General features: G+C 39.1%; 1 protein-coding gene across 7 annotated transcripts in view; it reads right to left on the reverse strand.

The window, feature by feature from the left end:
• Positions 1-24,029, reverse strand: part of nAChRalpha4 (nicotinic acetylcholine receptor alpha4) — a 562,559-nt gene that overhangs the window by 355,298 nt on the left and 183,232 nt on the right. For all 7 annotated transcript variants that reach the window (XM_073992624.1, XM_073992651.1, XM_073992631.1 and 4 more), the window contains exon 3: positions 544-698. In XM_073992624.1, coding sequence (XP_073848725.1) covers positions 544-698 — 155 coding nt within the window. The remainder of the gene's footprint in view (positions 1-543; positions 699-24,029) is intronic.

Genomic DNA, 24,029 nt, shown 5'->3' on the forward strand with positions numbered 1-24,029 from the left:
TCCAGCCAGAACTAGAATTTCACACTTTCTGACGAAATAGATCCAGGTTTTGCTGTAGACTTCGGTATTTATAAGGTTTGAGGTACCTATTCTGATTACATAACTGTTATGGGTTATTATATGATAGCAAACATTCAAAAACTGTTCATTGTGGGTTAAAGTATTTCAATTTGTAATTTGGCATATTGTTTTGAGATTAAGTTATAAACGTTTCTACAAAAATTGTCAGAATGGGACCAAGTTTCGATATAGGTTCAAGGTATTTACTTAGAACCGTGTAGAAAACTTTCACATGGGTCCAAAAGTATGGTATACAATTTTGATTTGTTTTTCCTTTAAAAATAACTGACTGAAGAATTGGTGGAAATGTTTATTTTATAAATTTTGACTTAATACTCATTGATAAAAAGGGTTTTTAGATCAATATGGGGCTAATTATTCCAACTTTATGAATTTTAATGAATTATTTTTCAGAAATGATGTAAAACTTCTGTAGCTGTTTATATTATTTTTAGAATAATACTGTAGAAGATTAATACTTACTTATTGTACAAGACGATATCCGGACGCCATATATGATCCGATGGTACATGGAGCATATGTACGCCACCATATTCTTTGGGTTCCCATCTTAATTTGTAGTCGTACCATGATTGTTCAACCCATAGGTTGGTTGTCATTATTTGATTTTTTAAATTCTGAAAAATATATAAGAGAAAAATCTGTCACAAGACTTTCTTAAATTAAAATATATTAGAATGTTATAAGTAATGAGGAAATGTACTACATTTTAATGGTCGTAATTTGCAACTGCAAGTTTTGAGAGAAAATTGAAAATTTTTACAAGCTTTTGTGGGACTTTTCTTCGAATTATATTTTTCGACACTTTGAAGCCATTTAGAATACCATAACGTCTGTGTTCACGCAAGGGGTGAAGGGTATTAGTTTTTTGTTTGTTGTTTTTGTTTTCCCTTTTTTTCAGTTTACCAGTGTACCACTTGTTTGTTAATTAAAAGAGTTCCACATCAAATTTAGTTCATATTTATTAGAATACTTTTTTCTCTTAATTCATTAAGTACACTTTTATTTGTAGGTCGAATGCACTTGTATTTAGAGGTTGCAATTATTTTATATTACATAAAATGTCAATGATTTGTTTAATTCAAGATTAAATGTAATTATGTTGAGCTTATGTCAAATGAATTCACTTTCTTTAACGACCACTTTTTGTGTGTCTGTTTGGTGTCAACTTGCAAAAACCAACTGATCTAAAAAAATGTCTGTGGTCGATTTCAAGGCCAAATGAGAGTGAGAAAATGTAACAGTGCAAAAGTCTCCACTATTACGTATTTTGTTGTTCTTGTTATAGAGAATAGTAGAACAAACCAAGAAAGGTCGTTAATAGAATAAATTTGAAAAGGGAATTAACAAAAAAATTAAACAAAAGGAAGAATTCAATTTTGCCTTTGATGGCTTATGTAGATTAAGTCAAAAACGTTCAAATAAATAAAACAAAAATATGGTTCAACATAACTCATCGTTGAACATACTGCCCTTTCTGTGTTTGATTACCATAGTTTACCGACAGCACCGGTGAATGTGTACCCAACAGCAGTCTATTGCGCGAGGATTTGAGGAATATTGGTGAAAATTGAGCCATTACGATATAGGTCCCAATAGATGTCTGCACCCAGTTCCATTTCTACGATTTGATGCAGCATTCGATGTGGATGGCTGGGGTGATGTTGTATCTCCGTGTTGTTTAGACTTTGTTGATTGATGTATGGACGATTGCTGCTGGCGATATAAAGGTGTATGTGGGCAACTTTTTCCACCTTGCCTTTTGAAGACTGAGCAGTATTTTCCAGCTTTTCTTTTGAAGATCGATTTGATGATTTTGATCGCACGGAATGTGGTTGTGGAAGTCTTTGAGGAAGTCTGTCGGAAGACTTTGAACGATTGACTTGTGGCTTTGTGGATCTTTCCGTTGGACGGCTTTGTCGTTGTTCTCTGATTGTCACAAGCTGGTGCGCGAAATGGAGCAACGTGTTGTGCTTATCGCCGCAGACTTGGCAAGATAATGTCGTTGCACATCGACCTCTGGTATGTGAACACGCTAGGCAGTTAAGGCAGTATAAATTTTCGCAGACGAAGTCAAATCGATCATCAGGTCCAAGGCCATGGAAAAATGGCCATGTTTTTAGGGCGTGGTCTTCATTGCAACGTTTGCATGTTGGAACCCAACGTTTTGGCCGGAAATTTTCAGGGGATTTGTTTGCCATGACCTTTAAATATTTGAGAATTAATATGGTGCATAATGTGAGGAATTTGGTACGAGTGTAGAGTTAATCGGTACGCAGTGGAATCAATTTTGTAATTGGACGCCTAATGCTCCATTTGCCGTTTGGAGGTCAACTACTCGGACATTTTGATCAGACCCTGGATGTAAATTAACTATGCGCCCTAACTTCCATTCATGTCGAGGTGTGCGGTCATCTTGTATAATTACGAGGTCATTTTTTCGTACATTGTCTTGTTGGCGTTTCCACTTGTAACGACGATGTAGCTCTTTCAAATATTCTGTTTTCCAGCGTTGGTATAATATTTGAGAGATGATTTTAACCCTTTTCCAACGATTAACTAATGATACGTTTTCTTCGCTAATGTCAGGTTCAGGTGGAGCCAATAATGGGTAGTTTGGGTCATCACTTGCTGAACAAAGGGGTCTAGAGTTCAGACAGGATTCTATTCTAGTCAGAATGGTAGATAGCTCCTCAAAAGTGAAGGTCATGTTAGGAACAACTTTTTTAAGGTGCATTTTGAAGGATTTTACACCGACCTACGAAATCCGCCCATGTGAGGAGCACCTGGTGGGATAAAGTTCCATTCTAAATTCTGATGAGAATATAGATGAGTGAGGTCGGTCTGAAGATGTCTGTCCTTCCTTAGCATCTCTGCTGCGCTAGTGAAGTTTGTTCCATTATCTGAGACCATTTTTGCGGGACAACCTCGTCTGCTAATGAATCGTGAAAATGCAGCTAAGAAAGCTTGAGCTGATAGGTCACTACTGACTTCTAAGTGCACTGCTTTCGTAGAAAAGCATACAGGTCTGGTAAATTGTGTGCGTTCTGGGGGCAATGACGACATGATCTGTGTTTGAGTATGCTTTTTATATAAAATACAGGGCCTACAACGATTTATGACCATTTTAACAAGGGGTTTGAGTCTAACCCCCTGTTTGTGTAACTTTTTTTATTCGTTCGTCTATATTCGTAATAATTTAGGCATCCACAGCTCAGTCTCCAGATGACATACTGACCTAATTTTCCATACATAGTTATGAATTCCTCTTTTAAAAATCAGAGCTCTACATATGCGCTAAGGCGAGTAAATCGGTCTACAAAATTTGACAATTCGTGCGAGAAAAACAAAAATTATTACAAAAACAGGGGGTAAAAATCCAAAATTCTGATCGTATGATGCGGATCATTAATTGATTTCCTCCATGTAAGTCAGTTGATGCGTATGCTCAACTAGAAGGCGTGAAAGTTTGGCATAATGAGGTAACAGAATAGGATGTCTTTCGTTGTATGTTAAGACGTCCATTTGCTCTCATGATTCCATTATCATCAATATAGGGGTTCAATGTCAAAAGTGGACTTCTTCGAGGAAGCTTACGTTTTTGAGACAATAAAGTGTATTCCTCGCAAAAATAGTGAGATTGAGTAAGCAAAATGAATTTGAATTTAGCAATTTTTACTTCTTCCGCAAGAACATCTTCGGAACGTACATATGGTTGGCGTCGAATTCTGTGCGCTATACGAATAGTTCTACCAACATATGCAAAAGATCTATATGCCTTTGATATTGTTGAAAACCTTTGCAAGGGATCGGATTATATTATGTCTTCAATCGAGGGAACTATAAGTGTTTTCACCTGTTTTTGTTCCAAAAGAGGGTGGGCAATCTCTTTTGATTGTGGCCAGCAGGTTTTTGGTTCTCGTAGCCATTGAGGTCCATGCCACCATAAGTTATTGGTTTGTAGGTCGTTAGAAGAGCATCCCCTAGTTGCGATGTCTGCTGGATGTCAGCATTATATACAAATTTGTAAAATCTGAAGAACTATGTCCTGCTGAAGAATAGGTCCCGGATACAAGATGTCAGTTAAGCTCTTTCTATTATCTGATGGAGAAGACGCGTTGAAAACCACCCTTAGTTTTGTCGTTACGCGATCTGGTTTTATTACCGCATGGTGTGGAAGGTAATAATTAGGCCCATTGTTGATGTCATCTTTTGAAATTTTTCTCATGTGGCCTAGGTCTAAGTATTCGATGATTGTTTTATCGTACAAGTCTTTATGATTTGGCTTTTTCTCCAGAATTTTCTCTATGCGAAGAAACTGTGCCATTAATATGTTTCGCGAATGTCCAATTTCATCATCGTTTTTGAAAGGCAGGTCTACAATGTATCTCCCAGAAGCTGTTCTAGAGGTCGTTGATTTGTATAAGTCCTCGCAAAATATGTCTTCTTTAGATCTCAAAGTTTCACTTGGTGTCTCCTCCACATCCCAAAATTGTGTGAGGAGATTATCTAACGCCACCGCGTTAAATATTGAGACTTGTGTATTTGATTGAGTCGATCGTTCTACAGGTCCTCCCACAATCCAACCTAAAACCGTTTTTTAGTCAATAGAGAACCATGTGAACGCATCGGAATCGCAAAATCAAATATATTCGGACTGATATCGAGACCAATGAAGATGTCAATTGATCTGCTTTTGTTAAAATGTGGATCAGCAAGGGGATGATCTAATTCATCATGGTTGTCGATGTTCATATTTCGAGGTGGTATTTTGAATGATAATGTTTTCAAAACAGGTGCCCATACGTCCAACTTGAAGTTGGGATTTAGCCGCGAAGAAAGAGTGAAAATACATGATTGTGTTGATGTTTCCCTTATTGCTGGGTTAAGTCCTGAAACGTGCACCAAGTTACGTTTGGTTGGAAGTCGAAGTCGATTTTTCAGTTTTTCCGAGATGAAGGTCGATTGAGAGCCGGAATCGATGATTGCGCGGGCTTCAAACCTCTGACCGTTCGATTCAACTTCCACTAGGGCCGTAAAAAGTAAAGTCTCCTCAGATTTTGAATGGGGTTTATTCTCATCCCGAAGAGCAAGTGAGGTGAGTTGGTTTGATTCGATGCAAGGTGTGGACTGTATTGTCATAGTAAGTGTTTGTGCACTTGTGCTAGGTCTAAAATCCATTTGAGATACAGGAGTAGAAGTGTATGATGTCTGAGAAGTGTATGATGTCTGAGATTACAAACTCGGCAGTTGAATTTGCTTTTACATTCGCTGACTCCATGGTCAGTTAAAAGGCAATTATAACAAGTTTTTGTGGTTTTTACGAGATGAATGCGGTAGTTGACATTCTTTTCTAGAAATTGAGGACAATTTCTTAACAGTTGAGGTTCTTTGCAATGTGTGGTTTAGCGTGTGTGATTTAAAATTGGCTGTTGGTTTCTTTCCAACGTTGGTTTGGAAAGAGTGAAATTTCTTCTCCCTCTGAGGTCTTTGATATTCCTTGGAAAGCTGAACAGGTTTCGAAGTCTCGGGTTTTATGTTTCCCACAGATTCCGGCATTTTAAATTTTTGCGTGAGGAAATTGTTGAATTCATTCCATGTAAGAATGTCCGAACTGGAACTTAGTGTGTTCTCAAAATCTTGGAGGTAGGCTCGACGCATTTTTTGAGAGCATAAAAAAATAAGAATTGGGTCCCAAGTCTGAATATCAATGTCTAAGGTTTTTAAAGTTTCAAGGCAACTTGTGACTAATCGTTGCAATGTCTTTAGTGATGAGCTAGCGTCGACGACTACTGAAGATAAGTTGAACAAGGTTTTCAACTGCTCATTCACCTGCATTCGCTTGTTTTCGTACCTATCAGTTAGGTTTTTCCAAGCGAGGTCGAAGCCATCATTCGTAAGCGGGATGTTCGCGACGATGTCTCGAGCTTCGCCTCCTGTTTTTTGATTGAGATGATATAATTTTTCGACCTTACTAATATTCGAGTTTTTTACGTAAATGGCGGTGAAGAGGTCCCGAAATGTCGGGAGTAGATTTGTACACTGTAAGTGCGGTTCTAAAATTTGATCGTAGCTTCTGGAGGTCAATGGCGGCTTCTCCTTCCTGCACTTCATGATCCCTGCACTCTTTATAACAACGTCTGAGTTGATCCCAAATTCGATCCAGGTGTACTCGAAGAGCTTCGAGGGCATGAACGTAGTCCACGGCTGTACTTGCGATTTGTAATTCATTAAAATCCGTCAAGTCGTTGTACAAATTAGCGAACTTTTTTGTGATACCAAAAACGTTTAAAAATGTATAAAGCAGAAATCTTCAAGTCAGTCTCAAATGGCAGATAAAAAAGCGCCCAAAATACAGCAAACTCTATATGTGGCAAAAGGATTGCGTTCTTCCACAGCGCACAATATAGTATGAGGTCTGAACAGTGGTAGAATATCTGAAATGTTTTCCGATTGCAGTGTCCCAGAATAAGAAAGTCAAAAAAATTACGATGGGCAAAAAAACAGTCTACCAAACAACAAGAAAATTCCAACATTCAAAACACAGCAAACTAGATCAGAAATATATACGATGACAAAATTTCCAAAAAAAAGAATTGGAGAACGCGACAAATTTATAAAAGATGTCCCAGTTATTGCACCAGCAAAGGAATGTTTTGCATAAGTAGAAGTAGTATGATGTTCCCATTTGATAGATAAATTGTTCAAAATAACAAAACTTTGCGCATGTCACACGAGAATATATATGAAAAGTTTTAACAAATTCCAGAAGTAAAAATTCTTTTAATTAAAAATTTTCCCCAGAAAACTTAAAAGTCGGTAAGATCTGGCAACTCCGATGTTGAAGTTCATAAAAAATGAGAAGATTAAGCAGTTGTCTCTTCTTTCCAGCACGTTACCGATTGTTTGTATGTAAGTGTGTGTGAGTATTAATGAGTGGGGTACAGCGATGCTCAAAATAAAAATGAGAGTAAAATGGTGAGAGAAGTCTAAAGTGCACTTGAAGAAATTTTATATCAGCAATCAGTGGTTGTTAGAACAGGAACCAGTAAACATGTGATAGGTGTGTGCACTTTGTCTTTCAAATGTTATTCATATTAAAAAAAGTAAACGGGAATGTTATTACATCAAATTTTACTGATGTAAATTGAAAGTTAGAGCAAAGAGCAAATGATATACATAGTTTTGATGAAAATTGTTGAAAGGACGTTTCAATACGTCAGACCTTTTATTTTTAAAGGTTTTTGCACATAAAATGCATTGAACATTATCAAAGGAATTTTGCACATGTAAGAATGCTGAAATAGAAAATTTTAACGTTTGTTTCGTTGAGTGTATTCACAACAGCAGTGCGTGCGGCCACACACGTCTTCATTCGTTGACTTCTCAACAACGACTGATTCTTACTCTCATTCTGACTACGACATAGGTTTGTTTACACTTTTGTGTAAGGGGGCGAGCATCGCTGGTGGTGTACTTACTTTTTTGCTGCTTTCTTACTTGCTTGTTTATTATTGTTTTTGGTTTTATTCCTTCTCTTAGGATGGAGGTCGCTGCAAATTGAGTGATTTTGTTAAGGTCTGCAATTGGAAGAAAATCGTTTATATGATATGTGGATGTTCAAAGTAAACTTCGGGCATTTATTGTTCCGTTACAATAACTGTTATTTTCATCCAATTCAAGTCAAAGATCTTTTTGATTTTTTTTTCTAAAATTATTTAAGGTCTTTTGGGTAATGTCACTTTTTGCACAAATATGTATGTATTATCTTTTACAGTTCTATGCTTTATTGTTTTATAAATCGTGTTCTTGTTTTTGAGATCCAACAAATTGTTAACACAATTTTCGCACTTTAATTGTTCTTCTGTTTTTTTTTTTTTTTTTTGTTTAAGAACGTTTTATTATATTTTCCGAAATATGACACAAAATTAAACACAATAACTGGCTCGTGGGGACCAAAAATGTTCATGCAGGGGGTTTTAGTTTTTTGTTTGTTGTTTTTGTTTTCCCTTTTTTCAATTTACCAGTGTACCACTTGTTTGTACCACAGCGTTTTGTATAGTGTTATTTTTGTTTGACGAGATGTGGCTTTGTTTTTAAATTGCTTACTTAGACCGTAGTAGCATCTGTTGGCCAATACAATTCTTTTTCTTATTTCACAACTGATGTTGTTTGTTGTGTTTATGGCAGTGCCGAGGTAGACGAAGTCTTTAACTACCTCAAAATTGTAGGTACCAACTTCCACAGTTGGTCCGAGCTCTATGGACGCTATGCGCGTCGACACCATCAATTTGGTCTTTTCGCCGTTTACCGCCAGACCCACTTTCGCAGATTCTGCTACGACCTTCCTAAAGGTATCAGTTACTTCCTTTACTGATCGTCCCATGATTTCATGTCATCAGCATAGGCAAGTAACATGTGGCTATTGGTGTAAATTGTGCCATTTCTTTTGACATTTGCATCTCGTATTACCATTTCCAGCAAAATGTTGAATAGGTCACACGAAAGGCTGTCTCCTTGTCTGAAACCTCTTTTGGTACAAAATTCTTCTTTCCAATTTTAAAAGAGGACCTAGTACCAGTTAAAGTCATCTTACAAAGCCGGATGAGCTTTGCGGGGATACCAAATTCAGACATTGCATGGAATACCTTTGATCGGAGGGGACTGTCGAATGCTGCTTTATAATCGACAAAAAGGTGAAATGTGTCGATCTGCATCTCTTGGGTCTTCTCTAGGATTTGCCGCAGGGTAAATATCTGGTCAATGGTGGACTTGCCAGGACTAAAGCCACATTGGTATGGTTCAATTATTTCGTTGACCATTGGCTTTAGTCGTTCGCACAATATCCCTGACACTATCTTATAGGCAATAGGGAGAAGACTTATGCCCCTATAGTTGGAGCATACAGTCTTATCTACTTTCTTGTGGACGGGACATAGGATGCTCAGGTTCCAATCGTCGGGTACGCGTTCTTCCTGCCAGATGGTGCTAACTAGCTGATGCATACACCTTATCAGCGCGTCGCCTCCGGTTTTAAACAGCTCGGCTGGTAAGCCATCGGCTCCTGCTGCTTTATTATTCTTCAGCCGGTTGATTGCTGTTTTTACCTCATCTTGGCCGGGTGGTATACATTCTATACCATCTTCTGGGATTGGTTCTATGGTATCATCGTCTTCGCTACTATTGGATACCAGCAGATTGGAGAAATGCTCCTTCCATATCCTGAGCACGCTATCTGTATCTGTTACCAGATTATCTTGCTGGTCTCTACAGGAGGATGTGCCTGTACCAAAGCCATCTGTTTGATGTTTCACTCTTTGGTAGAATTTTCGGACTTCATTCTGGCTCCTGTACATCTCGATTTTTTCACACTCCCGCTTTTCCATTTCTCTCTTTTTCTTGTGGAAAAGACGTTTCTCTTCTCTCCTTTTCTCCCGATATCTATTGTGGCTATCTGTTGTGTTTGCAGCCTATCGATGTCCAACTTCCGCGTTGTGTCTGTTCGTCCTTTATTTGCAACTTTAGACGGGTACGTACCTTTGCTGCAACAAGGTAGTGGTCCGAATTAATGTTTGCGCCTCGAAACGATCGTACATCCAACACGCTGGATGAATGTCTTCCATCTATCACAACATGATCAATTTGATTACTTGTTCTTTGATCTGGAGACAGCCAGTTGCCCTTATGAATATCGAGATGATTAAATCTGGTACTGCTAACTACCATGTTTTTTGCAGCTGCAAAGTCTATCAGCCTCATACCATTGTCAGATGTTTCACTGTGGAGACTGAATTTCCGGACTGTTGGCCCAAAGATATTCTCCTTTCCAATTTTGGCGTTAAAATCGCCTAGAATGATTTTAATGTCATGGGCAGGGCAACGGTCATATGTTTCTTCTAAGCGCTCGTAAAATATATCGTCCTTTTCTTCAGTGGGAGCATGCGCGCAAAAAAAGCTGATGTTGAAGAATTTAGCTTTTATTCGAATTGCAGCAAGTCTTTCATTCACTGGGGTGAAGCTGGTTACCAGATGCTTTAGTCTCCGACTAAGTACGAATCCGCAACCAAACTCATGCTTTACGTCATGGCAGCTATAATACAGTGCGTCACCTTTAGGTGTTGTTGTGACGCCTTTCCCAATCCATCGTATTTCCTGTATGGCAGTAATATCGGCCTTGTACTTTTCAAGTACGTCTGCCAATGCGAAGACTGCACCTTCTCTATAAAGAGTGCGAACATTCCAGGTGCAGATTCGCAGATCATGGTCCTTAAAACGTTTGCGGTGTTCGACACTTTAGAGGGGTTTGTTTTTCTTTTCTTTCGTTTTTTCATAGTAGGTTGTTTTTTCTAGGGGAGGGTTACTAACCCGACGCCCAAACCCAAGTTTTTAACGTTCTTATGGGTGAACGCGCGTCACATGTTAGCTCACTACCTTTAACGGGTGTTAAAGGCAGTTCCCCGGGTGACACCACGGGAGGTCAGTGTCCACTTGAGATGAAAGAGGGACCAAGATAAATCCTAAGCTTTGCCATGTTAAAACCGGTCAGGACCGTTCCTTGGTATCTGCCATCCCCTACATCATGAAATCAAGATACAGATCGGAATTTCTAAGATAGAGCTTTGTAATTTTTTTTCTTTCGTTCGGTCCCACGCATCTCACACCCGCCCCTGCCGACCGAGGGGGCCACCTCCACATACGTAGGGAGCGCGTACACACCAAAGTCCGTACTAAAACTGGTAGCATGGTTATATACCGGCTACAGAATAAACATCAGCCGGTAAAATACAAATGTTAGCATTATCAGTTATTATACACACAAATAAATATAAAACAAAGCATAACAAAATGGAACAACGAAAGTATTACAAACGCTGTTCATAGTTTACATCACAAAGCGATGCATAGCAAGGTTTATGTATTTTAAACAAAAACTAGACTTACATACGTAGTAATGAATTCTTTATTGTATTTAATGAGTTATTTAAACAAATAGTGGTACGTAAACTGTTATAAATTACACAGAGAGATCTAATTTGGTTATTCAATTCGTAATTAGTTCTTGCAAAGGATAATTTTAACGGTTCAAAATTGCGAGTTCTACGAGAATGAACATAATAATTTATTTCCGCAGTGAGAAATGGGAAGTCAATTAGGCCGTGTAGTAGTTTAATGATAAATAATGATCTTAGCACGAAACGTCTCTCATACGGCGGAAGAAGTTCAGACGAGTTCCAATTCAGACCTCGTAATGAAAAAATTAAAAATTGAGTTTGTACAGATTCAATTTTATCGGAATAACATTTGTTGAACGGCCTCCATAGAACAACAACATACAAATGTTAGCATTATCAGTTATTATACACACAAATAAATATAAAACAAAGCATAACAAAATGGAACAACGAAAGTATTACAAACGCTGTTCATAGTTTACATCACAAAGCGATGAATAGCAAGGTTTATGTATTTTAAACAAAAACTAGACTTACATACGTAGTAATGAATTCTTTATTGTATTTAATGAGTTATTTAAACAAATAGTGGTACGTAAACTGTTATAAATTACACAGAGAGATCTAATTTGGTTATTCAATTCGTAATTAGTTCTTGCAAAGGATAATTTTAACGGTTCAAAATTGCGAGTTCTACGAGAATGAACATAATAATTTATTTCCGCAGTGAGAAATGGGAAGTCAATTAGGCCGTGTAGTAGTTTAATGATAAATAATGATCTTAGCACGAAACGTCTCTCATACGGCGGAAGAAGTTCAGACGAGTTCCAATTCAGACCTCGTAATGAAAAAAATTAAAAATTGAGTTTGTACAGATTCAATTTTATCGGAATAACATTTGTTGAACGGCCTCCATAGAATGCAATATTCCAATGCATATTCCAAAACTGGGCGAACTAAACTGACTAATAACATTTTGGTGACATAAGGATCATCAAACTCTTTAGACCATCTCTTTATGAAACCTAGTACAGATTTAGCTTTATTAACGCAAGAGTCAATGTGTAAATGAAATCGTAGCATAAGATCCAATGTAACAACAAAATCAACAAAACGATTCGACGCTCTCAAGTTTATAAGACCCAATAAAATAGTTAGATAGTAGTGGCTGCGATCTAAAAAATTAAAATTTGTTGCATTTTTTAGATTAAGGGACATACTGTAACAGGTTGATTCATTAATTGAGCTTGTATGAAGAAAGAGCTTCATGTCATCAGCATACATTATTATTGTCGAGAATCTAATAACATCCGGAAGATCATTAAGATAAAGTACAAAGAGTAAACGGCCCAAATGACTACCGTGTGGTATTCCAGATGAAACAATAATATTCTTTGACACGGAATCATTAAATAGCACTTTTTGTGTATGACCTTTTAAGTATGAGGATATCCAGTTTAAAAGAAGTGTTGAGAAACCCATTAAATCTAATTTATGAAGCAAGAGCTTATGTACTATTGTGTCAAAACTTTGATAACATACGTATAAATAACATCAGTCTGTTGTCTATTTACAAAGCCATTTTGAATATGACAAACATGTTCTAAAAGATTAGACTTTGTAGATCTGCCTTTCATGAAACCATGTTGAAAAGGTAAATTATTTTTAGGAAATGTGAGATCCGTCACGAAACCAAAAGCTCGAAAAGAAAAATTGTCTACAAAACACCTGTTTCCGGATTTATGAAGGGGGAGGACAAAACTAGATCTCCAAAAAGAAGGGAAAGAGCCTTTAATTAAGGAATTATTTAACATTTTGGTTAGAGGCAAATAAAGTTCGATAGCACAAGATTTAAAAATATATGTCAGAATTCCATCGGGTCCTGGAGCAAATGAGAAACGTAATGTCCTTAATCCAGAGAAAACTTCTTCCTCTGTTAATATAATATGTGGAAAATGATTTATTTTAGAAATACAAAGTTACGTCTATTAATCGAAGTTTTAACAGAAATGTTATTGGCCCTATTATTCATCAATCGAAGATCTATCAATAGTGTAGGATGATAATTGTCTTCAGGAACTACATATGGAGAGCATCTGTAAACCGAAATATTCAGCGAAGACGAGAAAACCAAGTCTAATAATCTGTCTTTGGTATTCGTCCCAAAAATCATCAAATCCAGCCGGATATATCTAGGGTACATAGTCCATAATGTTGTGTAGCATATAACCTATTTGATGTAGTATGGTAGATGTCAGTGAAAATTCAAATGAAGGGAATGCACGTTGCTAGACCAGCCTTATCGCTCGCCGGAGGGGGGGTTCGAATTGCTTCATTATTCTCATACCACTTTGCCACTAATCAATATAAAAACTTACGTGCATTCGCAGTTTCTTTCTTTATTAAAGGGAAAACAACAGTGAAACTCTCAGAGGGATACGGAAATGAAAATTATGCCTAACAAGGCTCTGTTAGGAAAAATGTTCACAAAGGAAACGGAAACTGACATGTAAAGTTAACAGCAGAACAGAGTGATTCATTCCAGCACTAAATGTTGTTCAGCAACAAGATATTACGTTGCTGACACCCACCCAGCCATGGTTGCAACAGGTCTGAGGAGAAATTGCATTGCAACCCCATAATAGCACAAAGCAAACCTTCTCTTACATTTAAGAGAAATCAAACAGATCTGGTTTTAGTTCTACTCAGAATACATATTAGATTTATTCAATAAAAATGCGTTAATAATTGACGGCATGGCTTAATGCCAAAAAAATAAAAAAATAGGCTAATATCAGAATCCACAACGAAATCCATTTAATAATGATATTCATCTAAATTATCACTTAAATAATAAATATAACTATTCGATAATTAAAGACCATTAATGATAATATTATACAATAGGAGAGGAATAAGAAATAAAAATTTTAGAATATAAACTCTCGAGCGTTACTTTTTTCTTTGTTTTTAAATCGAATGCAATAAGAAATTTATATAAATAACAAACTACAAATCTCCCCATAAGTATCAAACTCAACATCTAGATATTTCATTTTCCATAGGTGTTGTTGGGTATCAAAGCAAATGTTCGCATCTCAAATCAACGTAAACGAAAGATATAGTCATGTAAATTTTAGTATTAAATCTCCTTCAGCTTTTTATGGAAGATCAATCACATTACAAAACAGCTGTTTACATGACTACACTTTTGCTTACTCTTTATCACAACAAAATACAAAAGGGGAAAATAAATAAAGTTCATTGACTTACTCTTGGTTTTGTTTTGTGTTCTCCTCCATCGACGAAAGTATACTTTCCCGTTGGCTGAGCTGCAGCAAAAAGTAAATGATAAAATGTAATAAAAGAGACAGGTATTCTCCACTGTCACGGTACACTTAGTAATATTGTTTCTGTGAGAGAAATTTGGAGACTTTATAATTTGGTTGCTTAACTAGGGGAAATGTTGCTAGGACAGAGAGCTAGCAACATTTCTTAACATAAGTCATGTTAATTACCATTGGTGACAGAACATTAACAAAAATTAAACAAATAACAGTAGCCTCTAGTAAAACGGGCTGCTAATGATCATTAAGGGCAATAAAACAGTGCCATTATATGCAAATGATATTGTGTGTTTGTTAATGCACTTTACCCAACGGAATCAACAGACACGCACTTTAAGCAGAATTGTACAATTTCGTTCACAATGCACAAAGTAAAATGAACAAAATCAAATGAAAAAAAAAAAAAATAACACTCGAAAGAAAAAAAAACGATGCAATTGGAGGCAAATCTTCACACTTAAAATTGCGGATATAAAAAAATTACTTTTAACTTATATCAAATTAAATTAGATTGAATTTGCAGGGTAATTATAGATTTTAAGTTACTTTAGACCGATTTGGGTTCAACCAATAGAGTATAATTGATTACTTCTAATATTTCGAGGCGTTCCACCATATTACCTTTTCACTGGCACTGATCGTATGGAATTTTCTCACTAGGTCTTGGATTTTCAGGACACATTCAGCACTGTATTTGAAGGTTAGGTGAATTCCGGCTCAACCAAAACGCCAAGGGCTGGAACTTCGAACACCGATAATGTGAAGAGTCAATTTTCCCGCACAAAATTTGCTGGTTTATTCACTTTCAGAGCGCTTCGTGTGCAGTGATATTATTTGTCTTGCGGCGGACAGACATACACTGGTTTGATGTGAAGACAATAAGCACAGCTGAGAGAGATCGAATGTTGGATTACTGCATGACAGGCATAAACACCAATAACTAGGGCAACTTTCCTCCCTCTTCCTGCTAAACATGCGTCCCTTAGGCTCAAAAACGACCTAGTTAACAACCTATGTACAGAAATGTTTTTTTATAATAGGAACGATGTGGGAAATAACCAAGATAATTACCAAATGTATGAAATTCCAAAAAAAAAATGAAAAAGGTAAACGAGTTAACCGGTGGAAAATGAAATTCCCCTTGCAGGTTATGGTTATGTAGTAGAATATGGCGGCAAGGTTCTTCAATCAATATATCCAACTAAATAATATGAAAGATATTGATTTTGACACTGGTTCACCGGGAATAAATCAAAAATTCACTTACTGGTTGTAATGAAACGGGAAAACCCCAAAGAGCTATGATATTCATGAAAATTAATCGACTTTGTTAATTATTAGTCCGCGAATGTTAATCGTTTTAACGAACGTTAAGGAGAATTATTCAATTCAGTAAAGGAAAATAGATCTAGAATTTCTTAGCACTGTTAAATGTTGACTCTAGGGCTTTCAGCTAACAAAATGAACGATGGGTTTTCGTGTTGCTAACAAGAAGTCTTGGCATGGTGGTCTCCTGACATTTTATTTCCAATAATTGGCATAACAATAAAATGCAATAAAACGTCAACTAGCTGATACATAGTACTTTGGCCATACAAGAAATTGAAAAACAGAGGTCGCTTGAATGATAGCAGTTACCAAACGGAAATTTGAATTTACTACCACAAGTTTAAATATACAGTTTGGCCAACGCAAGCGCCATTACATACCCCCCAACCAAAATCAGACTTCGGGGTGAAAGTTTCTAACGCCGAAGTTGATACCGCTTGCGTACCTACTAACTATTGGCGGATATCCTTTGCGTGGTATATTCCAACGCAATTACCTCGCAGATCTTCCAACTCATAAGTTGAATTTCCTAGTTTCCGTCTAATCCGAGATTTAATAAAATTCGGGGCCAATTTTGAATTAAATCCTTGTTCAAAATTGCTCTGACGAAAATTCCTGCGGAATACTTCCTGACCAACCGTATAGGAAACCTCTTTCGACCTAAGGTTGTAGTTTCTTTCATTCCTCTCAAATTGTTTCTGTGTGAGGTTCTTCGCTCTATTCCCCATAATGGCCAAAGAATCGTTTTTGTCAAATCTTACCGTTCTATCTTCCAGCATATTTAACTGTCTTAAAAGTGGATACGTAGATCCATTCGTTATCATATGCTGTCCGAAAACGAGATAATACGGCGACGTACCTATAGCGGAATGGACAGAAGATCTGAGAGCGCAACAAATGCTACTCAGCATCTGATCCCAGTTCTTCTGGTCTGGAGTGAGGTATGATTTTATTGCCGCAAGAACAGATTTGTTTACACGCTCAGAAGCGTTAGCTTGCGGAGCATGAACGGCGGTGAAGAAATGATTGATTCGGAAACGTTGAAGAAATGTTGCAAACAGATTTGACCTGAATTGAGAGCCGTTGTCTGATACTATGGACTCGGGTACTCCATATGTATAGAATAACTCGTTCTCAAGGTAGTCAATCACAACGGCGGAAGAAAACTTCTTGACAGCCTTTAAAAATGGAAATTTCGTAAAGTGGTCCAATGCTACAAAGATACCTATATTGCCAGCTTTAGACCTTGGGTATGGACCCAAGAAGTCTATATACATCTTCTGAAAAAAACGATGGGTCTCAGAAGTTTTACCCATTGGAGGCCTAAGAGGTTGATTAGGTTGCTTAGTGGCTTTACATATTTCGCAATTGTTGATATAATTTTTAACATCAACCGCCATATTAGGCCAGAAATAAAATTTTCTTAGAGCAAATAGGGTTTTGTTAATTCCCCCATAAGCCGATAAGGGGTTGTCATGGGCTCTCTTCAACAGTTCCTCCACCATTTCTTCCGGTATCCACAGCTTCCATGAAAGGTCATCCCTTACCTGCTCACCTGTGGCGTGTTCTGTGCGTCTATAAAGAAATCCATCTATTATCTTTAAATCGGGCATCTTGTCTAGTGTTTTTTCTACTTTGGCCAGGAGTTGTTTATAGTTGTCGGACTTAAACCACTGCGAATCGAGATCTACAAAAATCCCACTACAATCCTGAAAATCGGGAGAAGTACTTACTTCAGACACAGCTGAAACTGGCACCTCCAATGCTGATAAGTCGTCGGGGCTGGTCCTAGAGAGCGCATCCGGTACCACGTTCAGAGAACCACGCCTGTGCTGTATTGAAAACCTGTACCCTTGGAGCTTCAAAGCCCATCGAGCAAGCCGCGTACTGAGGTCTGTTTGGGACATGAGCCACTTCAAAGACGCATGGTCAGTGATTACAGTAAACTCATGTCCTTCCACATACGCTCGAAATTTTTTAATGCTTAGCATTGCTGCTAAGCATTCCTGTTCGGTCACCGAATAGTTACGTTGGGCTTGATTGAGTTTCTTTGACATAAAGGCAATAGGAAACTCTTCGCCCTCCGCATCTTTCTGGACCAATACACCTCCTATACCAGTTTTACTAGCGTCACAGTGTATGAAGAACGGCTGTGAGAAATCTGGGCTATGTAAAACTGGAGCGGTGCTCAGACAGGTCTTCAAAGCTTCAAAGGAATTTTGGGTTTCGTCATTCCAAACGAACTTACGTTTGGTTTTAGTTAAATTTGTAAGAGGCGTGGCTATCGAGGCGTAGTCCCGAATGAACTTCCGGTACCACCCTGTCATACCTAAAAACCTTCTCACCTGTTTCACTGATTGGGGCACTGGGAAATCTGTTATCGCCGAAACTTTATCTGGGTCAGTCCTTATGACACCCCCACCTACTAGATGACCCAAATACCTAACCTCAGATACACAGAAGTTGCTTTTTTCCACATTGATGGTCAATCCCGACTCTTTAATCTTGCCTGCAACAAGCCTTAGAACGTCCAGATGCCTTTCAAAAGAATCCGAAGCAATCAGCAAATCGTCGAGATAGACAAACACCTCCGTCCTGAGAGCCGGTGGTATGACCTTGTCCATCAGACGTGACATAGTCTGTGGCGCATTACAAAGGCCAAACGGCATCACCGTGTAATGATACAACGGCCTCCCAGGAACGGTGAATGCAGTCTTTTCCCTCGATTGCTGATCCAACGGAATCTGCCAAAAGGCATCCTTCAGATCTAAGGCTGTTATGAATTCCGCTCTAGGCAAGCGGCTAAGAATACCATCAATGTGGGGTAGCGGATACGCGTCCCCAACTGTCACTGAATTCAACTTCCTGCTGTCTAGACAGAGTCGATTTTTCCCGGGCTTTCTATGAAGGACTACCGGAGATGACCACGGGCTATTGGACTCCTCTATTACCCCTAGCTCGAGCATCCTATCTAGTTCAGCATAGATAAGCTTTTCCACTGCCGGGGAGACAGGGAAATGCCTCTGCTTTATCGGCTTAGCTTCCCCTGTGTCAATGACATGATTTAGGATGTGAGTTTTCCCCAGCCCCTGCTTAGCAAAAGACGGGAACAAGGAAACGACTCTATCTAATTGTTGCCTCTGTATATCAGACAACTGAATTTGAGGAGCAATCTCAGCCATTAATGATAAATTGTCAGAGATAAATTCATTGTGAATTAAGCCAGGAGGTAGAAGACCAAAAAGATTCCAAAAATCTACACCTAAAAATAGGTCCCTGTCCAGACTTGGAATGATAAAGATTGTTATATTTCTTTCTGATCCTTTAAAGCATATTTTCGTCTCGACATAACCAATAATATTCTGACTCTTACCATCAGCTGTCTTAACAAAAGAGGACAATTTCTTATACGGTTTGCCCGAGTTCAAATAATCCCTAGCGGCTCTCGCCCCTATACAACTAAGAGAAGCACCCGTGTCCAACAGACCTGTCATCCTTTCGCCGAAAAGGATGACCTCTGCATATGGCCTTATATCAGATGGTTTATCTAAAACTGAGCATAAACAATTTCTATTAAAAGTCCTTACTTTTCGCCAAAACTCCCGGATCCGTCTAGCTGATCGAGATGGCTTTGGCTCCTCATTGAAAATTCTATCCCTAGCTTCGTAATAATCTTTTAGACGTACGTGCAGAGGCTTGAATGGAAACATACTTGCAGAATTGGCTGTGTCATAGTTGGGAAGGGAAGGTTTAGTAGTGTCGCATTTGGATTTATTATTGGGTAGTTGAGTTTCGGGTCTTTTCAAAATACTCATTCTACCATCGGTTTCCTTTTTGGTGCACCTGTCAGTGCACCCGATCGGGAGTTTTTTGAATTGCACTTCTTACATGTCGGTTTGTAAGTGTCCGGTGCCCCACAACCATAACAGAAAACCGTCCTTTCTGACAGACAATCCTGATAACGATGTCCTGTTTGTTGGCAGTTCCAGCAACAGAGGCTTATGGACGCAACCTGTTCATTTTCTATACTAGATGACTCCAATTCATCATCGCCTAAAACTTCATCCAGCTCATATACTTTCCTCCCCACAAGATTTGACTTTGAAAGTCCACTACCGTGCTTTCGGCGAATATCCTGCAGGAAGAATTCACGTCTCCTGCATATGTCCCTGAGATCTTGTATAGAGGTTATGCGTATATTCAGCAACTCGTGCTGTATCTCTGGTAACAGATTCCGTCGTAGAATTTCAACCAAGGTCTTGTTTGACACAGGCTCTCGTAACCTGTCAGTTAACTCTACAACGGAGTCATAAAAACTATCGAAACTTTCGCCCTGTTTCTGTTTCCGGTCTCTAATCATCTCCAAGATGTCTACATCCGAACGAGAATCACTGTATTGCTGTTTTAAAGCCAAACACAGTTCACTCCAGGTAACTCGGAAAACTGATCTGTGATATCGCCAAAACCAGTCAGCTGCCTTTCCTTCGAAAAGGGAGCTGGCATTGCGACATAGTAAATCAAAGTCCCCCTGTAGAGTTTGGACCGTTAGTGCTTTGACTCTGTAGATAAAGTTATCCAAACTCAAACCACTCGGACTGCCAGAAAATTTGATTCTCCAATTGGACATTATATGCAGGACCTTGTCAGGTCTGCTAGCCAAATCGGATAACATTGAATTATTATTTGTAGATTGACCGGAATTACTAACATTCAAATTTGAGCTACTCTGAGAGTTGTCACGAGGAATACCTAGCATGTCTCTAATCCGTTCCTCCACATTAGGTAAGGTTTGCATCGGCGGTGTATGTTGAGTATTGGAATGTGCGCTAGCAGCAGCCGAAGTACTCTGTCCATTTAGATTCATCCCACCAAATTTGGCGTCAATAGTACTATGTACTATACGTGAAATATGGTCATCCTGGTTAGCTAACAATTGAGCCTGCTGAGCAGACACAATAGCGTTAACTATGTGTTCGATATCAGAAGGACGAAGGTTAACTGAATACTCTCCAGCATTCCCCATTGGACGTCCATTATCCGCAGAGTTAGGCTGACCAGGTCCCTCATTCGTCGGTTGAACAGGTGGCGCTTTTGCCTGGGACCTAGTCGTCATTCCCGACGAACTAGGTGTTGAAGGTTCGCTGCACAACCTGGCATTACAGGTTGGACAATAGGGCCTGAGTTTTTCTGACTTCGAGAGGCAAGACTTATGAAACGTATGGCCGCAATTCGTTCTAACAAACTGAGCCCCTCACCGCGATCGGTGTAGCGCATAATCCACATATAGGATTCGTTCCCCCAGAAGCTACTTGAGCAGTGCCTTCGCCGCCTTGCTCCATAGACATGACTAACCAACCCAAATATGTCACTAGATATCAAACAACTAGATGATTATAAAACTAAATACCAACACCCAATCAAATCTCCTTCACAATGTGGAAACCCGATCATGCAAATAAGTATGGCAAACGAAAAAAAAATCGCAAATGCACAAATTCGTCAACTAATGACTCAAGTAATCAGCACAACTGACAAAAAATCAAAGAACAAGATTAAGGAACAAAAATCAATAAAATATGTTTGCAATTGATATAAAAATAAACCCAAACTAGTCAATCAGCATGAAGAATGAGATTCCGTTAAAAACAATTCCAAATCAACATACAATTTGTTTTCCTTAACCCTATGAAGAATACCGGCGCAAATATCTCAATCGGAATTCCCCAAAAAGGATATAAATAAATTTCCAATGGGATACAATCACTTCAAACCAATCCCTCAGTATTCATCAAAAAGTATGCATCTGAACAAAACCCATTCATAAGGATACATTCAATGAATAATCAAATCAAGGCAAAAATCAGAGCAAAACACCTTCAACAAGGACTACTATAATCCCGATTCAAAATCTAACCACCAATATGCTTTAACTGTCATTAAAGACCCCAAAACTCAAATAAATAAATCCAAAATATGAGCATAAAAAAAAGTGAGCAATGAATAATTATATAAGATCAAGATAACTAAAACTAAAATAATTGTTTGAAAAAAATGAATAAGATAGCAAGATTCCAAACAGGAAATCAGTTGAAGACAAAAGTTTATCTCTTGAGTATAACTCCGTAAAAAGTAATATAACCTCAGTTGCTTAAAGAAAAACGGATTACCAAAATTCTTCTAAATTCTTTTAGTTATCTGTTTGATTACTCTCCAGTAAGGAAGGTTTGCTATAATATAAAACAACATTTCGCAGGAAGTCAACTGAATAAGATAGAATAGAAGAGAAAAGAATCTAAACTTTGGCATAGAAACTCATTCCCATGAATCCAAAAGAATAGCAACCTTATGATCATATCGATTCAAAATATTCGAGGTCAAATCTAGAATGTATAAATCCCAGAATCAGCTTTCCATCAAATCTATAAAACCGATAAAACCAATAACTAGAAACAAAGAAAGTATTAGGATCTGGTGGTCATTAAAGGATAACGCCTGACCATAAATGAATTCCAACCAGTTACATATACTTTGATATGAAGAAATAAAAGGAACATTTTTTAAAAATAGAAAAGAAAGAAAGAAATATTTCCTCGTTTATTTTTTTATTAAAGCCGAACAAATGTGACGACGTGTTTTATCACTTTGAAGCTGGGGTAGGTTCAGCGGGTGCCAGGGTCGTCACAAGAATTTATTTTTATATTGGACGTAAGGGAGAGAAACACTCAGTTAATTTTCTTAATCAAACGTTATAAATGTCTTTATTTACTTAAAACACTACACTTAACACTTTGCTTGCACGACAACAATAACACACAAACATTTAATCGATGATATGAGGCAATGACGATACAGCAACGGGATATGTTGTTGAGATAGTAGTTGGATGCAGCTATAGTCGGATTTCGGCGAGTTATGTTGGCAGCGACGTTGGCACCGAAGCAGCTTGATGAGTAAATGCGCAGCGACGATAGTAACAGTTTTGGCAATTCAGCGGTTCGATGAAAATAACGATGACATAAGTCGGCACGGCCGCGACCCGATGCGTTATGTTAGCGGCTTTGGGCACAGCAGAGGCGCGATGTACGATGTGGGCGACTTTGGCACAATAGTGGCCCGTAGCGAAGAATGACGACGCGTCCAGTCTTTGTATGGGACAGTCGTTGCGTCAGCGCAGCCCGAAGAATAGGGTGTATTGCTACAGCCCTCACTTGGCCCTGCGGTCAGTAGGCGTCGGCGCAGCCCGAAGAATAGGGTGTATTGCTACAGCCCTCACTTGGCCCTGCGGTCAGTAAGCGTCAGCGCAGCCCGAAGAATAGGGTGTATTGCTACAGCCCTCACTTGGCCCTGCGGTCCGTAAGCGTCAGCGCAGCCCGAAGAATAGGGTGTATTGCTACAGCCCTCACTTGGCCCTGCGATCAGTATGCGTCAGAGCAGCCCGAAGAATAGGGTGTATTGCTACAGCCCTCACTTGGCCCTGCGGTCAGTATGCGTCAGAGCAGCCCGAAGAATAGGGTGTATTGCTACAGCCCTCACTTGCCCTGCGGTCAGTATGCGTCGGCGCAGCCCGAAGAATAGGGTGTATTGCTACAGCCCTCACTTGGCCCTGCGGTCAGTAAGCGTCAGCGCAGCCCGAAGAATAGGGTGTATTGCTACAGCCCTCACTTGGCCCTGCGGTCAGTAAGCGTCAACGCAGCCCGAAGAATAGGGTGTATTGCTACAGCCCTCACTTGGCCCTGCGGTCCGTAAGCGTCAGCGCAGCCCGAAGAATAGGGTGTATTGCTACAGCCCTCACTTGGCCCTGCGGTCAGTATGCGTCAGAGCAGCCCGAAGAATAGGGTGTATTGCTACAGCCCTCACTTGGCCCTGCGGTCAGTATGCGTCAGAGCAGCCCGAAGAATAGGGTGTATTGCTACAGCCCTCACTTGGCCCTGCGGTCAGTATGCGTCGGCGCAGCCCGAAGAATAGGGTGTATTGCTACAGCCCTCACTTGGCCCTGCGGTCAGTAAGCGTCAGCGCAGCCCGAAGAATAGGGTGTATTGCTACAGCCCTCACTTGGCCCTGCGGTCAGTATGCGTCGGCGCAGCCCGAAGAATAGGGTGTATTGCTACAGCCCTCACTTGGCCCTGCGGTCAGTAAGCGTCAGCGCAGCCCGAAGAATAGGGTGTATTGCTACAGCCCACACTTGGCCCTGCGATCAGTATGCGTCGGCGCAGCCCGAAGAATAGGGTGTATTGCTACAGCCCTCACTTGGCCCTGCGGTCAGTAAGCGTCAGCGCAGCCCGAAGAATAGGGTGTATTGCTACAGCCCTCACTTGGCCCT

Source organism: Musca autumnalis, unplaced genomic scaffold (genome assembly GCF_047663935.1).
Source record: "Musca autumnalis isolate F117 unplaced genomic scaffold, ASM4766393v1 scaffold_1, whole genome shotgun sequence".
Classification (NCBI taxonomy): domain Eukaryota; kingdom Metazoa; phylum Arthropoda; class Insecta; order Diptera; family Muscidae; genus Musca; species Musca autumnalis.